Source organism: Carassius gibelio, chromosome B13, assembly GCF_023724105.1.
Source record: "Carassius gibelio isolate Cgi1373 ecotype wild population from Czech Republic chromosome B13, carGib1.2-hapl.c, whole genome shotgun sequence".
Classification (NCBI taxonomy): domain Eukaryota; kingdom Metazoa; phylum Chordata; class Actinopteri; order Cypriniformes; family Cyprinidae; genus Carassius; species Carassius gibelio.
The window spans coordinates 14472375-14488797 of record NC_068408.1 but is presented as its reverse complement, the minus strand read 5'-3'; the positions used below and the strand labels follow the sequence as shown (position 1 = coordinate 14488797).

The 16423-nt window shown below is 37.0% G+C and overlaps 1 protein-coding gene across 3 annotated transcripts in view; it reads right to left on the bottom strand.

The window, feature by feature from the left end:
• Positions 1-16423, bottom strand: part of adka (adenosine kinase a) — a 158125-nt gene that overhangs the window by 61332 nt on the left and 80370 nt on the right. For all 3 annotated transcript variants that reach the window (XM_052572824.1, XM_052572825.1, XM_052572826.1), the window contains exons 5-6: positions 15567-15739; positions 11733-11841 (exon numbers count right to left, since the gene is read on the bottom strand). In XM_052572824.1, coding sequence (XP_052428784.1) covers positions 11733-11841; positions 15567-15739 — 282 coding nt within the window. The remainder of the gene's footprint in view (positions 1-11732; positions 11842-15566; positions 15740-16423) is intronic.

Below are 16423 nucleotides of genomic sequence, written 5' to 3'. Positions count from 1 at the left end.
CTTCCTCCCCGGGGGCAAGCAGGAAGAGGGGTTTACATTGGCCGTGGAGAGCACTCGGTCAGATCAAATGTTCATCTAACACGCAACTCCACGTGGCTTTGATCGTTTCGAGTCCTATTCAGCGACAGGAAAGGATTGTGTTTGAAGGAGGTTTACGGCAATGAGCGTGAGAGTGTGTGTACACTTTAGAGGCATCGACTGTGCTCGAGTGCCGTTCCTCTGAGTATGTGCATTTACTGGAACTTTTGGAGAGCACTTGCTTTTCTGAAATGTCCTTGCAAATGTTCTGGAACCTGCCGGCCTCACCTGTAAAACATACTCATGAAAGGGTCAATTATGGTGCTCATTTAAAAGTTAAAAACTGGCTTAATTGGAGAACAATGAAAGAATTAAAAAAAAGACACAATGTTTTTTTGATCTGATCACTCAAACCAGATTTGGGCATAATTTTTAATCTTTTGAAATAAGGCTGCATTTATTTGATCAATAATACAGTTCACTTTCACAATAACATGGGAAATATTATACATTTTTAATTGACTTAATTGTTTACCATTATAATTATCTAATACATACATATATATACATGTGTATATATATCCATATATATGTTAATATGTAAAATACTACATATATTATTTATATTATTATTCTAATATATTATTATTAATAATTATTCATAGTTATTAATTTTGAGATAATTAAGATTTGTAATGTTTTTAAAAGAAGTTTATGCAAGAAAAAAAAATTATGAAATATTGCAATTTAAAATATAATTTATTGCTGTGAAGCAAAGTTGAATTTTCAGCATCATTACTCCAGTCTTCAGTGTCACATGATCCTCCAGAAATGATTCTAATATTCTGATTTATAATCAATGTTGGAAACAGTTGTGCTGCTTAATATTATTTGTGACCTGTGATACATTTTTCAGGATTCTTTTACAAATAAAAAGTTAAAAGGACAGTGTTTATAGGACACTGAAGACTGGAGTAATGTCGGTAGCACTTTATTTTACAGTCCTGTTCCTCATGTACATACTATGTACTTATTACAGTAATTACAATAACTATGTAATAACTAGGTACTAACCCTGAACCTACCCCTAAACCTAACCCTACCCCCCGTTGTTACCTTGTATTACCAGAACTTTCTTAGATAAATACACTGTAATTACACTATAAGTACATGTTAGTACACGTACTGTAAAATAAAGTGCAACCGTAATGTCAAATGAAAATTCAGCACTGAAAAGCCGACATTAGAAATCACAGTAATATTTATCATTACTGTTTTTCTTTGTTTTGAATTTTTTTTCATCAAATAAATATAGACTTGAGCAGAAGAGACCCAATTAAAAAACTAATAATCTTACTGATCCCAAATTCTGATAGTTTATATCCTAATATATATTTTAAAATAATAGCATATATATTTTAAAGTGGTGGCAATGCTACTTCAGTCTTCAGTGTTACATGATCCTTCAGAAATCATTGTAAAATGTTTATTTGGTCAAGAAACAGAAATCTTTTGTAACAATATAAATGTCTTTACTGTAGTGTTGCTTTCGTCAACAAAAATTATGACTACATATCGTCGTCAACGAACCTTTATCACGTGACGTAACCGAGACGCAATGTAAATGCCGGTCTAGTGACGATGACTATAATAAACTGTATAATGCAATATTGTTGACTAATAAAAACTAGACTAAAAGTGGTTTACAAAATAAAAACTACGCTAAAATGTCTCTTCATTTCCGTTGACCAAAACGAGATTAAAAAAAATGTTATACCGTTATTTCAGCTCGTTTAGTCGCATTATTATTTTGCAGTATTTCTGTTTCCGGTTTCTCACTTCAGGGGCTGCATCAGGTTGTACTACGCAGACTCAACAGACGTCACTTCCTCAAGCTCCACTCGCGGCATTATTTAGAAGACGACAACAAACAAAGTAAAGCGGGATTTATAATTTCGCCTGGCTCCGCGAGCCAATGTTGACTGAGAGCTCATCTTCTTAAATGGACGAAGCTTTTATACTGGTCTTGTTCGCCATTGCACTATTCTTTGAAACGACAAGGGAGTGACGAGGAGTAACTGTACTCTAAAACCGTTGGGAATCATCAGTGAGAAGTCATTTGCCAGAATGGGCAATCCAATTCTTGTGATGAATGAGTTGATGAATTAATAATTACTTTATGTACAAACTTAAAACAATCTTAAACTATTAGCTGTATTTCGCATCAAATACAAATAAACTTTAGGGATATAGTGTATAATTAATATCTAAATGAATTCTAATTCTATTTTATACAATAAAAATAAAACATACTTCAAATAAGAAGCCTTGGACAAGGACAAAATGTGTGACGAGTGGGGCGGGGCCGAGAGAAGTGGGAACAGGAGCGAGGCCGGTAGAGTGATTGGAGATGAGCGACACCTGCTCGACCCACCGGTCTCGAGTCCCATGGAGGAGATGGAGGGATATAAAACCGGACCGATGACAGTGACAGACGAGAGAGGACCATGTCTGGACTTTATTTTGTATTTGTGCGCGTCAGTCGTCCGTGAGGGGCTGACGTGCTGTTTTGTCTTTATTTTGATGATTAAAGCTTTCATTTTGATTGTCCGCCGGTTCCCGCCTCCTCCTTCCCGTGATCATAGACTTTTAATTGTTACACTATGCAAACATTTTTTCTCCAAAAAAATGAACGTTTTCCATCAAAAAGCTCCTGATGGAGGTTGAACTTCACATTAAACTTCTGTTTCACACAAACGCTGGCACAGAAGAGCATGTTCGGATGCAGAGCTATATGGAAAGTAAAAAAAAATGCTGCGCACAACGCCACACAAAATGAGTTTGAGTGCACTCCGGCAAATTTCCGGCAAAACCGCGATGGCGTCATACTTTCCGCGCTCACCCAAGCGAACTTGCGGACGCGTCGAGTATATATCAGTCTTGATACAGAGAAAGGGACTGATGGCCAGCCAGCCGGTGTTCGTCTCTGGGAGAAAAAGGTGCAAATTTTTTTTTATTTCTTAAAATTTAATTAGTTTTTTTTTTATTTCATTTAAATTTATGTGCGTGTACTTCTAACATGTTTGTTTGGTAAAATAAATGTTGTAAATTCAAATCGGAGAGTCTTCAGTGTCTGGAATGGATGCATTCTTGAGTCTATAAGGTAACAATAATATAATAAGATAACCTTGTTTGAAATGGGTTTTGCTAAAAGAATATTTTGTTTTTTCTAAACCACTAGGTACCTGTATTATACTGACTGGGTTAAATAGAATGGCATTACTAAAAAGAGACTAAAATAAAATTTTCATTGACTAAAATTAGACTAAATGTCATCAGTTTTTGTCAGGCAGCCAAAAACAACAGTACTTTACTGTCACTTTTGATCGATTTATTGCATCCATGCTGAATAAAAGTATTAAACCCAATTTTTTTTAAAATGGTACTGCACAGAGACAGATGTATCAAGTGAAAAATCCAATCACAAGTCTTCAAAGGAGATGCCATAACACCACTTTAAAACACACAACCCCATGTGCGCTCACGTCAGCTAATGATGCTTCAATTATACTGCAAACATGTCTCCGCCGGGTAAACAGCCTTCTATCCCCAACCAGCACAAATGCCTTCCTGATTCGCTGCAAATTAGACACATGGCAAATAATACCTAACTGGCTTCTGTTGTGTTTGCACTATGCATTCATAAATGAATTGGTAAAAGGGGGGAGCGAGGCTAATGGTTAAGATGCAACGTGCGTATAATTGTACAATTAGGCTCTTATCATCATGTAGGACCTCACCATTACTGACTGCTATTAGCGAAAAATAATAAAATGGTAAACAGATTATAAGTGCAACAATATTACTAGGTGAAATTGATATATTCATTTAGCAAGGGTTTGTGATTAATCTGGTCTCTCCCTCGATACAGCAGTCTGGGCCACAAAATTCTTCCTCTGTGTTGTCTTGTATTTGATGAAGTTTGCATCATTGATTCGGTTATTTTCCTGTTTATTACTATGAAGCTGCTTTGAAGCCGTCTGTACTGTATTAAGCGCTATATAAATAATGGTGGCTTGACTTGTTAGGGTATCAGAAACGTATCACGCTCGCACAGGCATGAGATTCACAGACCACAGAAAAGCTAAACAAGCAATTTCACTGACAGCATGACTCACCCATACAATAAGGCAGATCTCTTTAAGCGTGTCCACATCCAGCAACATGGAGACAGAGGCGTGGCAACCACCTCAAATCAAACACTAATTCAAATCAACATGAAGTGACCTCACAATTCTCCTTTAAAAGGTTTACGAAGAGGGAATGTAGCCTTGTAAATGACCAAACATCATTTTATTCGTCAAAACACACCAATATTTTGAATAGATCCGATATTACATTTATATTAATATTCACGTAAGACAGACTTTAAATATTTTTTTTTTATTGCTGTCAAACCATTAATCGAGATTAATCACATCCAAAGTAAAAGTTTTTATTTACATAATGTGTTTGTACTTTGTATATTTATTATGTATATATAAATTCACACACATTAAATTTATATATTAAGGAAATTTTTTATGTTTATATAATAAATATTTACATATAATATAAATTATATGAATATAAATATATGTAAATATTTTCAAAATATATGCTGTATGAGTGTGTATTTATACACATCATAAATACAACACACATATGTAAACAAAAACTTTTATTTAGGGTGCGATTAATTGCAATTAATCATTTGACAGCACTAATTATATTATATTATACATACATTTTCTATGTTTAGTTATTATTTATGAAAAAATTGATTTAATAACAGACAAAAAGAGGGAAAACAATTAAAATTATTAATTAAATTTATTAAAAATAAAATGTAATAATATAAAATAAAAATAACTAATAACTAAATAGAATACTTAAGGCTACACAATTTTTTTTATCTCAATATTTATCTTTAATAAATTAAGAATGTTTATTATTCATCTTTGTGAGCCTACACCAGACATGCAGCTAGGTGAATATAATGTAATCATACTTTAAGCCTACATATAAATGTTTTAGTTAATATTTTTATAATAATATTTCAATAAATGAAGCTTGGTTATGCACATTCATTTCTTGTTGTGGTAACAAAGAGAACAGTGAAATTTCACTGCTACTAGTATCGACTACTAAAATACTGGTATTGTGACAACCCTAGTAAGCAGCACTAATTAAATTTCATTGGAGCAATCCAGCATAGTGACCAGCCTGCAGTGATGGGGCGGCTGCCAGTCATTTTCTGTCCCTCACTAGCTGGATTTGCATTGTGTGATCTTTCTGTGTGGAGTGGAGCGGGGTGGGGGATACAGTTTGGTGGGCAGCTGACGCCAGATTCAGCTCAAGGTCAGCAGGAGGTCTGCCTGAGTGCGACTGTGTGTGTGTCTGAGAAAAAGCAGCGATATCTATGTGGGAGGGATGGCATTGCGAGTCACCTCACTGAAATCATCGGCTGAGCCCTTGTGAACGAGGTGTCATTATGAGTATGAAATACAACCAACCCCCATCCCAGTGCCCAATTTTGTTGCCAGGGAACTCTGATGTCTGATTGGTGAAAAAAGGATGAGGATAAAAAAAAAGCGCAGAGAGGGTGATGGAGAAAAAGAGAGAGAGAATAATGCCACTTCAGGGTGTAGGCTGCCATACTGCTTGCTGTATCAGTTAATGGTCTCTCTCTCCTGCTCTGCTGACAGTATTTTAGACGTAGCTCAACCTGCTTTGTGTGCACCGGAGCACTTACAGGTCTGAAAGCTTGCGCTAGGCAAATGCACAATGTGAAAAGTGAGCTATAGATAGTGTTAGAGAAAAAAAAACAGACAGAGAATTAGTGTTTTATTTTTATGTTTTTTTACACAGGTGACACTTCCTTTCTCAGCTAACTCAGCGGCAGAGCCACATCCTCCCTGGACGAAGCATCCACTCAGTGGAACTGGCACACACATGCAAGTGTCAAGAGCTCCTCTTTTATGTCCCTGAGCTGCTCTAGAACCATCTGCAGCTGGGGCCTCAGAGGCCCACCGGGTCCCGCTTTTAATTATCTTCATCTCTCTCACACTCCACCACACCCACTGTTTCTATTTTCTCCCTCCCCCATAACGTGACTAAGTGCACACCTTTAAATGCTCCTGTCTCTTTAAGAGAACAGTTGTATGTCATTGCCTTCAGAGACTCTGTGTTCACTCAGAGCAGAAAAGAATGACATGCTGAGGTTAATACTCAGGTGTAATATACAATACATTTGTGCTTTGTTTATGACAAGAAGGATGGTTTGGAAGAACAGTAGGCCAATAATAATAATAAAAAAAAGAAAAGAAGAAAAAAACGCATTATCATTTACTAAGTTTTTTCATGTAATACTTCATATAATTTCAGCATTATTTCATTTCAATTAATGAAAATGCCCTTTAAATGATTTATTTAAAAATAACACCACTGGCAGTTATCATAATGTAAATATGAATAAACTATTCAAAAAAATAAAAAGAGAAAACGACTGTGATCAAAATTAATTTGAATTAAAAAAAAATATTTCTAAAATAATTACATAATATATTTCAAGGCTCTATATAAATGCTTACATTTGATTTTCATTAGTATATTATTAAAAAAAATGTAACTAAGAGCAAAGATGACTCACATTGCTGAGGTTAATGTTCGTGTATGATACACATCATTCTTCTGATGCTTATGATGAAAAGGATGGTTTAAAAGAACAGTATGCCTGAAATTTAAACACCTGTGAACATTTACTCAGCCAGATATGTTGTCTCAGATCCGTGTGACTTATTTTTGCATGGAAAACAAAAGATATAGATATTTAGCAAAATGTGCATGCTGCCCTTTACATCATACAATGAAACTGTATAGAGAAAAAAAGAGCAGTTCAGACATTGTGCTAAATATCTCCCTTCACAATAAAGGTGAATAAATGATGACAGAATAAAAAAAAAATTGTGTGTGTGGACTACCCCATTAATAGACATTTTGACCACAATTTGACATTGTTACAGATATCATGACAAAAATGTGACCCGACAATCCAGGGCACAACTAGCCCTGTGAATGTGCACAGTCTCTGAAATCCAGCTCCATTTTTGGTGTGTGTTTTTTGCAGCTCTGTTCCTGTCTCTCATTACTGCTCACTGAAGAACACTCTGCCTCAGGATTCTGATTTCCTAGCAACAGCCTGCCACCAAACATTTGGCACAAGTTCAACACCCCTCTCTCTCCCCCTCCCTCCTCTTCCCTTCCCTCCCCTCCTTGCTTTCTCTTCTCTAGTGAAAAAATGGCTGTTGTGCCTGTGTGCTGTCCTCTGCCGTGCCACAGTGGCAGAGCGGCGCGCTGCCCGGCCCGAGCTTCTACTAACTCTTCTCTCGTCCAACTGCACCCTTCGGTAGCGGGCGCACTGGGAGACAGCAGCAAGAATCATTAATCAGTGCTTTACCACACAAACTACCTCACACTAATCTGATTTACAGATGAATGAAACTGAGGAAAGAGGGAGGGGAGCAGAAGAAACGAGGGGAACAACAATCGAGAGTACTGCTGTTAATATTTACAGAGCTTGCAAGGCGGCACACTATTGATATTCCCCAAATACTCTGCTTGGGTTTTGTTAGTGTAAAATGTTAAACTTTTGCAATTAATGTGGTCTGAAAATGAAACAACAGCGTGAATTCAAACAGCATTTTTTTTAGATGATTCCAAATTTCAACCTGTTAGCGAGTTTTAAATCAACATTATTTTATATTTGTTTTATTTTTTCTTTAAACTTACTTGTAATTGTTTTTTATTTTAATCAAAAGGATGACAAATGTAATATTTAGTACAATTAGAAAATAGTTATAAAATATACCAATATATTTATAAATCATGATTTCTTTTATAAAAACCAATAGTAATATAATTTTTATATTTATAGTTTCTATGAAATATATACTAACATATCAATGTAAAGTATATAAATACATAAAATTTTCAATTACATTTTTTTAAAATGATATAATTTGTACGTTTAAACATACTACATAATGTATACTAATATATTAATAATAATATTATATATATATATATATATATATAAACGATGATGTCATCATAATATATATATATATATATATATATATATATATATATATATATATAGTTATATATATATATATAGTTATACACATATTTGTATTCTGAATAATGTGATTAGGTGTGCTCTCCTTGCAGATATTCAGAATTAATTTTAATAACCTTTACTTTGCGGTGATGTTGATTAAGTTGCAACTGACTAATAAAATGTTGTGCCCTGAATGTCAATAAAACATGAACCCGCCAGTAATCCAGCATTTCAGTTATGCAGAAGTTGAACGCAGAGCCTAAGACTTCATTCGACCTAAATCTGTGCCACTATTATTCTTATGCCTTGCAAGCACTGGTATTTCTTTCAGGAAATGCATATCTATCCTCTCAATAGAACACCATCAGGGTAAATTAAAATCAATCCCTGAGGTTAAAGTGAGCGTGTTGCATGGATTCATGTTCACACAGGGATGTCTTCCACTCTGAACACAAGGTCAATGGAGATTACCGCTCAAGGAGGCCTCCCTTATCACTGCACTGAAGCATGCCACAGTCCATTAAGTGGAAATGGCACTGGATGGTCTCCACTCAGCCCTCTTTAAAAAACAATCTCAGCAAAATGCACCGCCGAGGACTATCGAGCAGACCTTTGCACTCGCGATTCACAATATGTCCTTGTTTACCATTAAACGAGTAAATCTAGCTGGTTACCGCGAGGTGCTTAGGTGGAAAATGGAGTAGTCCTGATTGATGCCATGATACGGTACGATTCTAAGACCATGACTCCGTAAACAGCAGATAAGAATTCTGGCAGTGGACCGGGGTGCTGTCACAATGTGCTATCCCATAATGTCAAGGGAGCTATGAGAGAATCAGACCAGATCTGAAGCAGTGTAGTGTAAGAGCTCTCTAAGGGGATGAGCTGAGGATTGACCACCACTGTATTGTGATCTCACAGATGGGCTCACACTCTTGCCAATTACATGGCAATTACATATTTGCACAGCCACCAATGATAAATCCGGCCTAACTCTCTACAAACCCAGCCAACATATTTGCATTTTAAATGAATTGGGGTTTAATTCATCGCTTATATGCAGAAGACACAAAATGTGGATAAATTACAGCGCCGGTTATCAATATATATTTCCTGTTTCCATTCTGCTTCACCAATTCTCCATTTGATTCAATTAGAGCTACATAAACATGGTAGAGATAATCGATAGATGATCCAATGATAAATAGATGGTAGAAAGATAACAGAGCACCAGACAGATTCTATTACTGAAAGATTCAACTCAATGAGATTACTCAAATGGACCTAGCATGATTTTGATTCACTAAAGAATCATTTATGAGACTCATAAGAGTCTTTTGTTTATCAATCAAAGTTGACTGGTCATGCTGTACATAGAGTAAAAGATCAATCTTAGGATTTTATGACCCAATATCTAACTGTTTAAATAACGATCAAAATTAATCAGTAAATCTATGTTTTTATTAAGACATATGATTCCTTGTGCAAGTAAAGAAAGAGATACGCAAAAAAAAACAAAAAAAAAACAAAACCTTAAGGTCAGCAGAGAAAGAGCGAGACGGACAGAGAGAGAGAAAGAGACAGATGTGGCTTAATGCATAACAAGGACAGACTGGCTGGTGCCACAGCCTGTGATGGTTATATGGAAGAGGAAATCGCTTACATAATCCTGCGTCAGTCGAATACAGAGACTCTTAGATAACCAGCAGGACTACGAACAAGTGTGCTCAGTTTATTTGATCAACTGGCTTGTTTTCGGTTTCTCAGTTCAAACAATCAAGATCTGACGCCCAGCCAAAACAAGCACCGGAGTCCCTTCAGAAACAAGTGCGTGTAGAACAAAAAGGAAGTCCATAGAGACTTTAACCGCCAGGGCTCCTGTCGCAGTTGAGTTGGCTCCCTTAAGGACGGTGTCCATCTCTACTTGCTCACCGCTCTTAGACCAGGGGCAGAATTCAGAAACGTTCGCTCCACCATTAAGGTGGGAGAAGATCTACTCCAGTAATGAACTTTCTCTGGCTGGATAATCAATTCTCACACTCCAGGACCATCCCCGGCCCGCCTCTGGCCAGAAAGTGAGAGAGCGAGAACAAGAAAAATGTGGGGCTGGAGTGGCTGTGCAGCTCGGCCAAATGCATTAAACATGTCTGTGGAGCGGAGACCTGCAGTGCACCTGGAGAAGCTGCGTTCACAGCTCGGTTTGGACCTGTGGAAGAAAAACAAGGCAGCCCGCTGGGATGCTCAGCTCTCCAATCTCAGCTGAAATTTGAGCCTCGGATAAAACGAGCAGGGTATACACAACAGAAACCATCACCTATCCCTCAGGATCGCTGTCAAACAAGCACTACTGAAAAGCCTGGGCTGACAAAATGGGGACAAGACTTTCAATAAACTCTTGAATGTGCTTGCTTGCTTGCTTTCTCTCACCGCCATCGAGGACAGCCATTCATCCAAGGACACAGCTTGATGTGGATCTCGATGTTCGGCGAAGAGCCTTGTGCAACTGCACGCTTATGCAACAAGCTTGCTGAAAAGAAGAGACGGCGACAACAAGCCGATGAAGAGGCAGAGTCATCAGGACACTTTCCCATGAACGTCGGCTTATTCAGCCAAGTTTGAAAACACAAAGGCCGTCAACACGCAAGGGCTCCTCAATATTCATGCATAGCCTCGAGCTTCCCATTCACCAAACGGCAGCGTGATGAAAAACGTTTAATCAGGGACAAAAATGATTTGATTAGAGTGTCACGTTACAATGGCTGCCAAATTGAGCTTCAAAGACTGACTCGTGCTTCGAGGTTAATCACAGTCCTACAATACAGGTATTCAACAAATGATGTCCGAGCCGGTGCGGATGCCAGACTTTCCCTCGATGAATGGAGCTTACAGCAGGTACAGACCCACGTGGAGAGCCATCCCAATCACATTTGTAATGGCTCATTAACAATAAGGTCGGAGTGTAATGGGGTCGCTCGTTTCACACCAACCTTGATTACCAGTAATTACGAGCAGTGGCTTTTTGCATCTATCTCTTCTCATGGTGTGTACTCAGAATTACCCAGCACAGCTGACTAGCAGAGTGGATGAGAGCTTAGACAAACATTGTTTTAAGGGCTTAATGTAAATGAAAGAGTAGGGTCGGTTGGTGACCTTCAGAGTGAATCATCCCAATCCCTTCTTGACCTGTCGATCAAAGCTCTCGAATCTCACAGGTCAAAGTGAAGCGACACGTACCTTGTAGTACCAATCACAGGCCTTCGGGATTTCATGCATCGTGGCAGTGTAGGGATTGGAAACGAAGTTACATACTCTAGATGACAGTGTTTCTACCATTAGATCACAATTGCAAACAAAAACACATCCAAACAAAATCTCTCATCTTTCATCAAGAGGAAAAAAGCTGCACCCTCTGCAATCTGATTTTCCTGAGTTTGGCTCAGAGAAGAATAAGCAAACTGCCAGCAACTTCAAAAACTCAATTTTAGCACTGCGCATCATGTGGCGACAAACTGCAAAAAAAGGCAAAAGTGCCAAGAGAGGCATTTCTACTTACAGCGATGTAGTAAACTTGGGCTTTCTCAACAAGTTTCCAGTTCTCCTCCAGATCGAGGTGCTTCTCCTTCTTGTAGCAGTTAGCGGCTGCAAGATTCGCAACAAGAGACCTAAGAGACAACAAAAACACAAAACTACACTGTCAGAATACAAACTAGGGTCAAAATTATATTTTCCAGCAAAATATTTGCCTGAATGTTAATGGTGTTACATTATGGAAATATAATTTCCAGATTTTAGAATTGCAATAAATTAAAAACATTTAAATAAATATATTTAATATTTTTATACATTGTGCAATATCTTATACATTTCAAGAGTAGTAGTGTGAAATAATAAGACAAATGGTCCAGCAAGATAAAAAGAAAATAATAAAGAATACATAACATAAAATTTTCACAAATGTATTTCTCTCCAGAAGGTTTTGGAGATAAATTGTATCTTTAAATTATCATCATTATATGACCCAAAGGCACAGTCTATTTCTCATAACAACAGTGCCCATTTCCTTCTCTTAAATGGCTTTAAATGAAACAAACCACATAATGTGGTTGAGAAACCGACTTTATCTTCAGGGTGACTGTGTAAATGATGTATCTCCTTCACAGAGTGAAACGTGCTGCTGCTGTACCTCTGCGAATCGCTGTAGGCGGAATACGGCTAACATATGGACGATGGTTTTCTAAACAGCTGTTTAACGTCAGCTCTGCCAAAATTAAATATCAACACACTTTTTTCTTTATTTCTCTTCTTTTTATTTAAGTGCAAATGCCTTACAAGACCTTTCCCATAAATAAATGAACAAACAAATCAATAATGCAGGAGAACTGCAAACGTCCAGCAGGACTGCTGTTTCTCCATTAACCTCCCGGTGGTCCTCGTATCAACAAAAACAACTAATTCCACTTTGAAAAACAACCACTCTCATTATTCACTTGTTACTGAGAGGATGCGGTCCCAACAGGCCAGCCGTTACAACGGAGCAGCACTAGCATTAGAGAAGAAACACCGCCCTGCACAGTCAGGCCACAAATGAGAATCAATAAACCTGCGGTTATGACTTTTGGAGGAAAAGGGAAGAGGTTTGATAGAAAAGGCAGACATGGAGAATTTATGAACAGGTGAATGCTTGTTAAAAAGGCTTCAAGAGAATATAAATGTAAATTATGTAATCAGAAATATTATTATATATAAATAGATACATATATACAGATAGATAGATAGATAGATAGATAGAAAGACACACACATATATATATATATATATATATATATATATATAGAGAGAGAGAGAGAGAGAGAGAGAGAGAGAGAGAGAATTCACATAAGCATCACAATATTATGAAATGTGATGTTCATTATTCATTTTGAACTTTGCTAAAGATTTCACTTAATAGTATTATTAAATTATTAGTGTCTTCAAGATTTTATTTGAGTGGTAGATGACAGCAAAACAGCTATTTTAATCTCTGTTTGTGTGAATTTTCAGCATTGTTACTCCAGTTTTCAGTGTCACACGATCCTTCAGAAATCATTTTAATATGTTGAAAACATAATATTTATTGGAACCGGTGATAAAAGATTTTCAGAATTGTTGCATGATGTTAAAAGGAATGGCTTTTATTTAATATACTGTATATATATTTTTTATGTGAACATTTTTTTTTATCACTAAATGCACTAAAAATAAGATGTATTTTAACTAAAAACAAAAGTCTGATGATAACCAATGTGTCATCAACATATTGTTCATCTCTACCATGTGTATCCACATCTAATAAAACAGCAAGCGTCTATTGAAAAAAAAAAAAAAGCATCTGATTGTAATTTCCACAAAGGAACATGCAAGATGCTGATCTGACACCCTCTGGCTCGATGTCACCATGTTAATCAAAATCAAATCCATTAAGGCATAATAAGCATTTGGAGTGGCAGAGTCACGCTGATCTGACCAGACAGATTGTGTCGGACTCTCCTCCACGCTATCATTAGCGGCTCGCAGTGAAAGAGGAAGGGCAGAGCTCTCGCTGCAGGCTGTAGACCCGTGACCTCTCCCTCCTCCCTCAAACTGGTCTGAAATCAGTGGCCTTTTAACACCGTTTCTCATCTGGCATCTGAGTACAGGTGCGCTGCGTAGCTGGAGGGAGAAAGCTTGGAGGAAGATATTGATCAAACCGCTTTCAGGCCTTGAGCTGCAGGTCTGCGAGTCCCCTGTAATGAAAGGGTCTGCTTTGACAGGTGAGGTGCTAATGAGAAGAGTCTCATAAGGCCAAGGCTGACAGCTCTACAAGCTGCTGCTCTTTCAAACAGTCTCTAATGCATAGCCCGCTCACACTAACTCTATGACAGTCTAAACAAAGAGACCAGCCCTCATAAATCTCCTTCTCCAATTTCATATCTTCACTGGTTACATGGGATCTTTTAAACACATATCATATGACTATAAGTATGTGTACTCCAAGGTGGTCTATAATACCTGGAGAAAACTATCTGTTAGTATTTGCTTTCATAAACACTCACTCAACATCAATTCTGTTACAGCTCATGCATAAATCCACAATAAAGTGACCAGGATGATCTGTAAAGCCTCTCATTTTGACAGCTTGGCTCAGAGAGGACACACCTGTGAGCGGTTGCTTACATACACACACACACACACACATACAATAGTTTTGTTAGCAGCTCTGATTAAAAGGCAATCGCATGGCTGACAACATGCAAAATAAATGCAGATCACCACCTGAACGATCACGACTGCCTCAGAGGAGCATCTATTGTTCAGCTGATGTCACTGACACCAGTGTCCCTGCTGATGAATGCTTTTTCATTAAAGGAATAGTCCATTATAATTATTTATATATATATATATATATATATATATATATATATATATATATATATATATATATATATATATATATATATATATATATATATATATATATATATATATATATATATATATATATACACACACACACACACACACACAAATTTAAAAAAATGTAAAGGTATACAATATTAATAAACCGTAAATAGTATAAGAACTATAATTGCAAAAATATGGAACTTTAAACAATTAACTTGAATACAATGAAAGTATAATAACATTTAATAATTAATTAATAAAGAATTAAATTCAAATAAATTAAATATAAAAATGACTTCCGATTTGTTATATCCGTTTGGGTTAAAAGCAAGTATTTTAGTTGTGTAGAAATAATCATACATTTATAAAATTTACAGAATTGTTTTTTAAAGAAATTCCAAATAATGAAACTACTTAAGACTTTCAATCCTAAGATCCAAGGTGCCGATTTTATTTTTTCCTGATACAACTTTTTTTGTTAAAGATTATTTGGGCAAGCTCCAATAATATGTCAGTGGTCCATCAGAACTTTAAACCTGGTGCTCATTTGAACAAATCCTCAGAGTTCATACGATTACAGATTAGTCAATAAGCCTCCATGCTTACTATAGCATTTTCTTTGCAAGCAGAAAAATAGTAAGTGACACTTAAATAAACACATCAGTCTGCTCCGCTCAAATGTGTAGGTAGCACGTAACTCGGCCCAAGCAGTTTCACATATCTGCTCAGTCATGGAATCTAGCACCCTTCAGGGCCAAGTCATGCGGTGTATCAAAATACCTCTGTGCTGATCTAACCCCGGCAAATAAATAAATCAAGAGCTCTGGCGGAAAAGAGCAGAACAGCCGGCAAGGGAACAGCGAGTCCCAATGCATAGTGAGGTGGGGTGTGTGAATGTGTGTGTGTGCGGGGGGTGCTATCCTGAGGAAGCGATAAGGGCCCTCCCTAGAGGAAAGGGGTGGCTGACCTGTTGTCGCCAGTGATGCAGGCAGCGCAGGTCCCTGTGGGCTCTTGGCTTTGCTCGTAGTAGTGGGCGTCCACGTGGGCCTCCTCTGCCTTCTCCTTAAGGATCTTCCCAAACTTATCCTTCCCAATGCAGCCGAAGAAGGTGGCCACTTTGTGCGGCTCCTGGATCATCCACTGAGAGGAAGGACAGATTGAGCAGGAAGGGGAGTCAAGGGAAAGAGAGAAGAGGAAAAGCGATTATTCTAACACGTAAACACAGCTTCCATATCTGACAGTTACAAAAAAGACTGGAAATCACAAATCCAGGATCTAGGAAGTTGTCTATATATTGACAATTCCTGGAAAGGCAAAATATACTGTGGTACAGAGGCCCTGTGCGTGCGACTCTGCAAGAGAATAACTAGTGAAAACAGGAAGTAATAGCACACTGATAAGGAAAAGAAACAAATACATTTCAGGGTTAAACAAAAATCTTAAGTCAAGGAACAATGATTTGTTTAGCTTTTCAATAAGGTCTTTGTTAGGGAAGTGCCAGCAATGATGAAAATTCAAATGCGTGACTAACAGCTTTAACTTCAAAATATTTACATTTATGTTTTAAATACTTAACAAATGTGTCCATTATTCTCTCTCTTTTTTTTCCATGTGTAGTTTTAGTTTAATATTCAAAATTTTAATATGTTAAGTGCTCAATGTGTAAGATGCTAAAAAAAAATTATTGCGAAAGACTTCTAAAACATATACATGCAGACAGACAATTAAGAATAAAATTATATTTCTATTTTGAAGCAGATAACCTACATAATGGCTAATTTATATTTGGACTCATCGGGAAAAAGGATCTTTTTTTTTTTACCC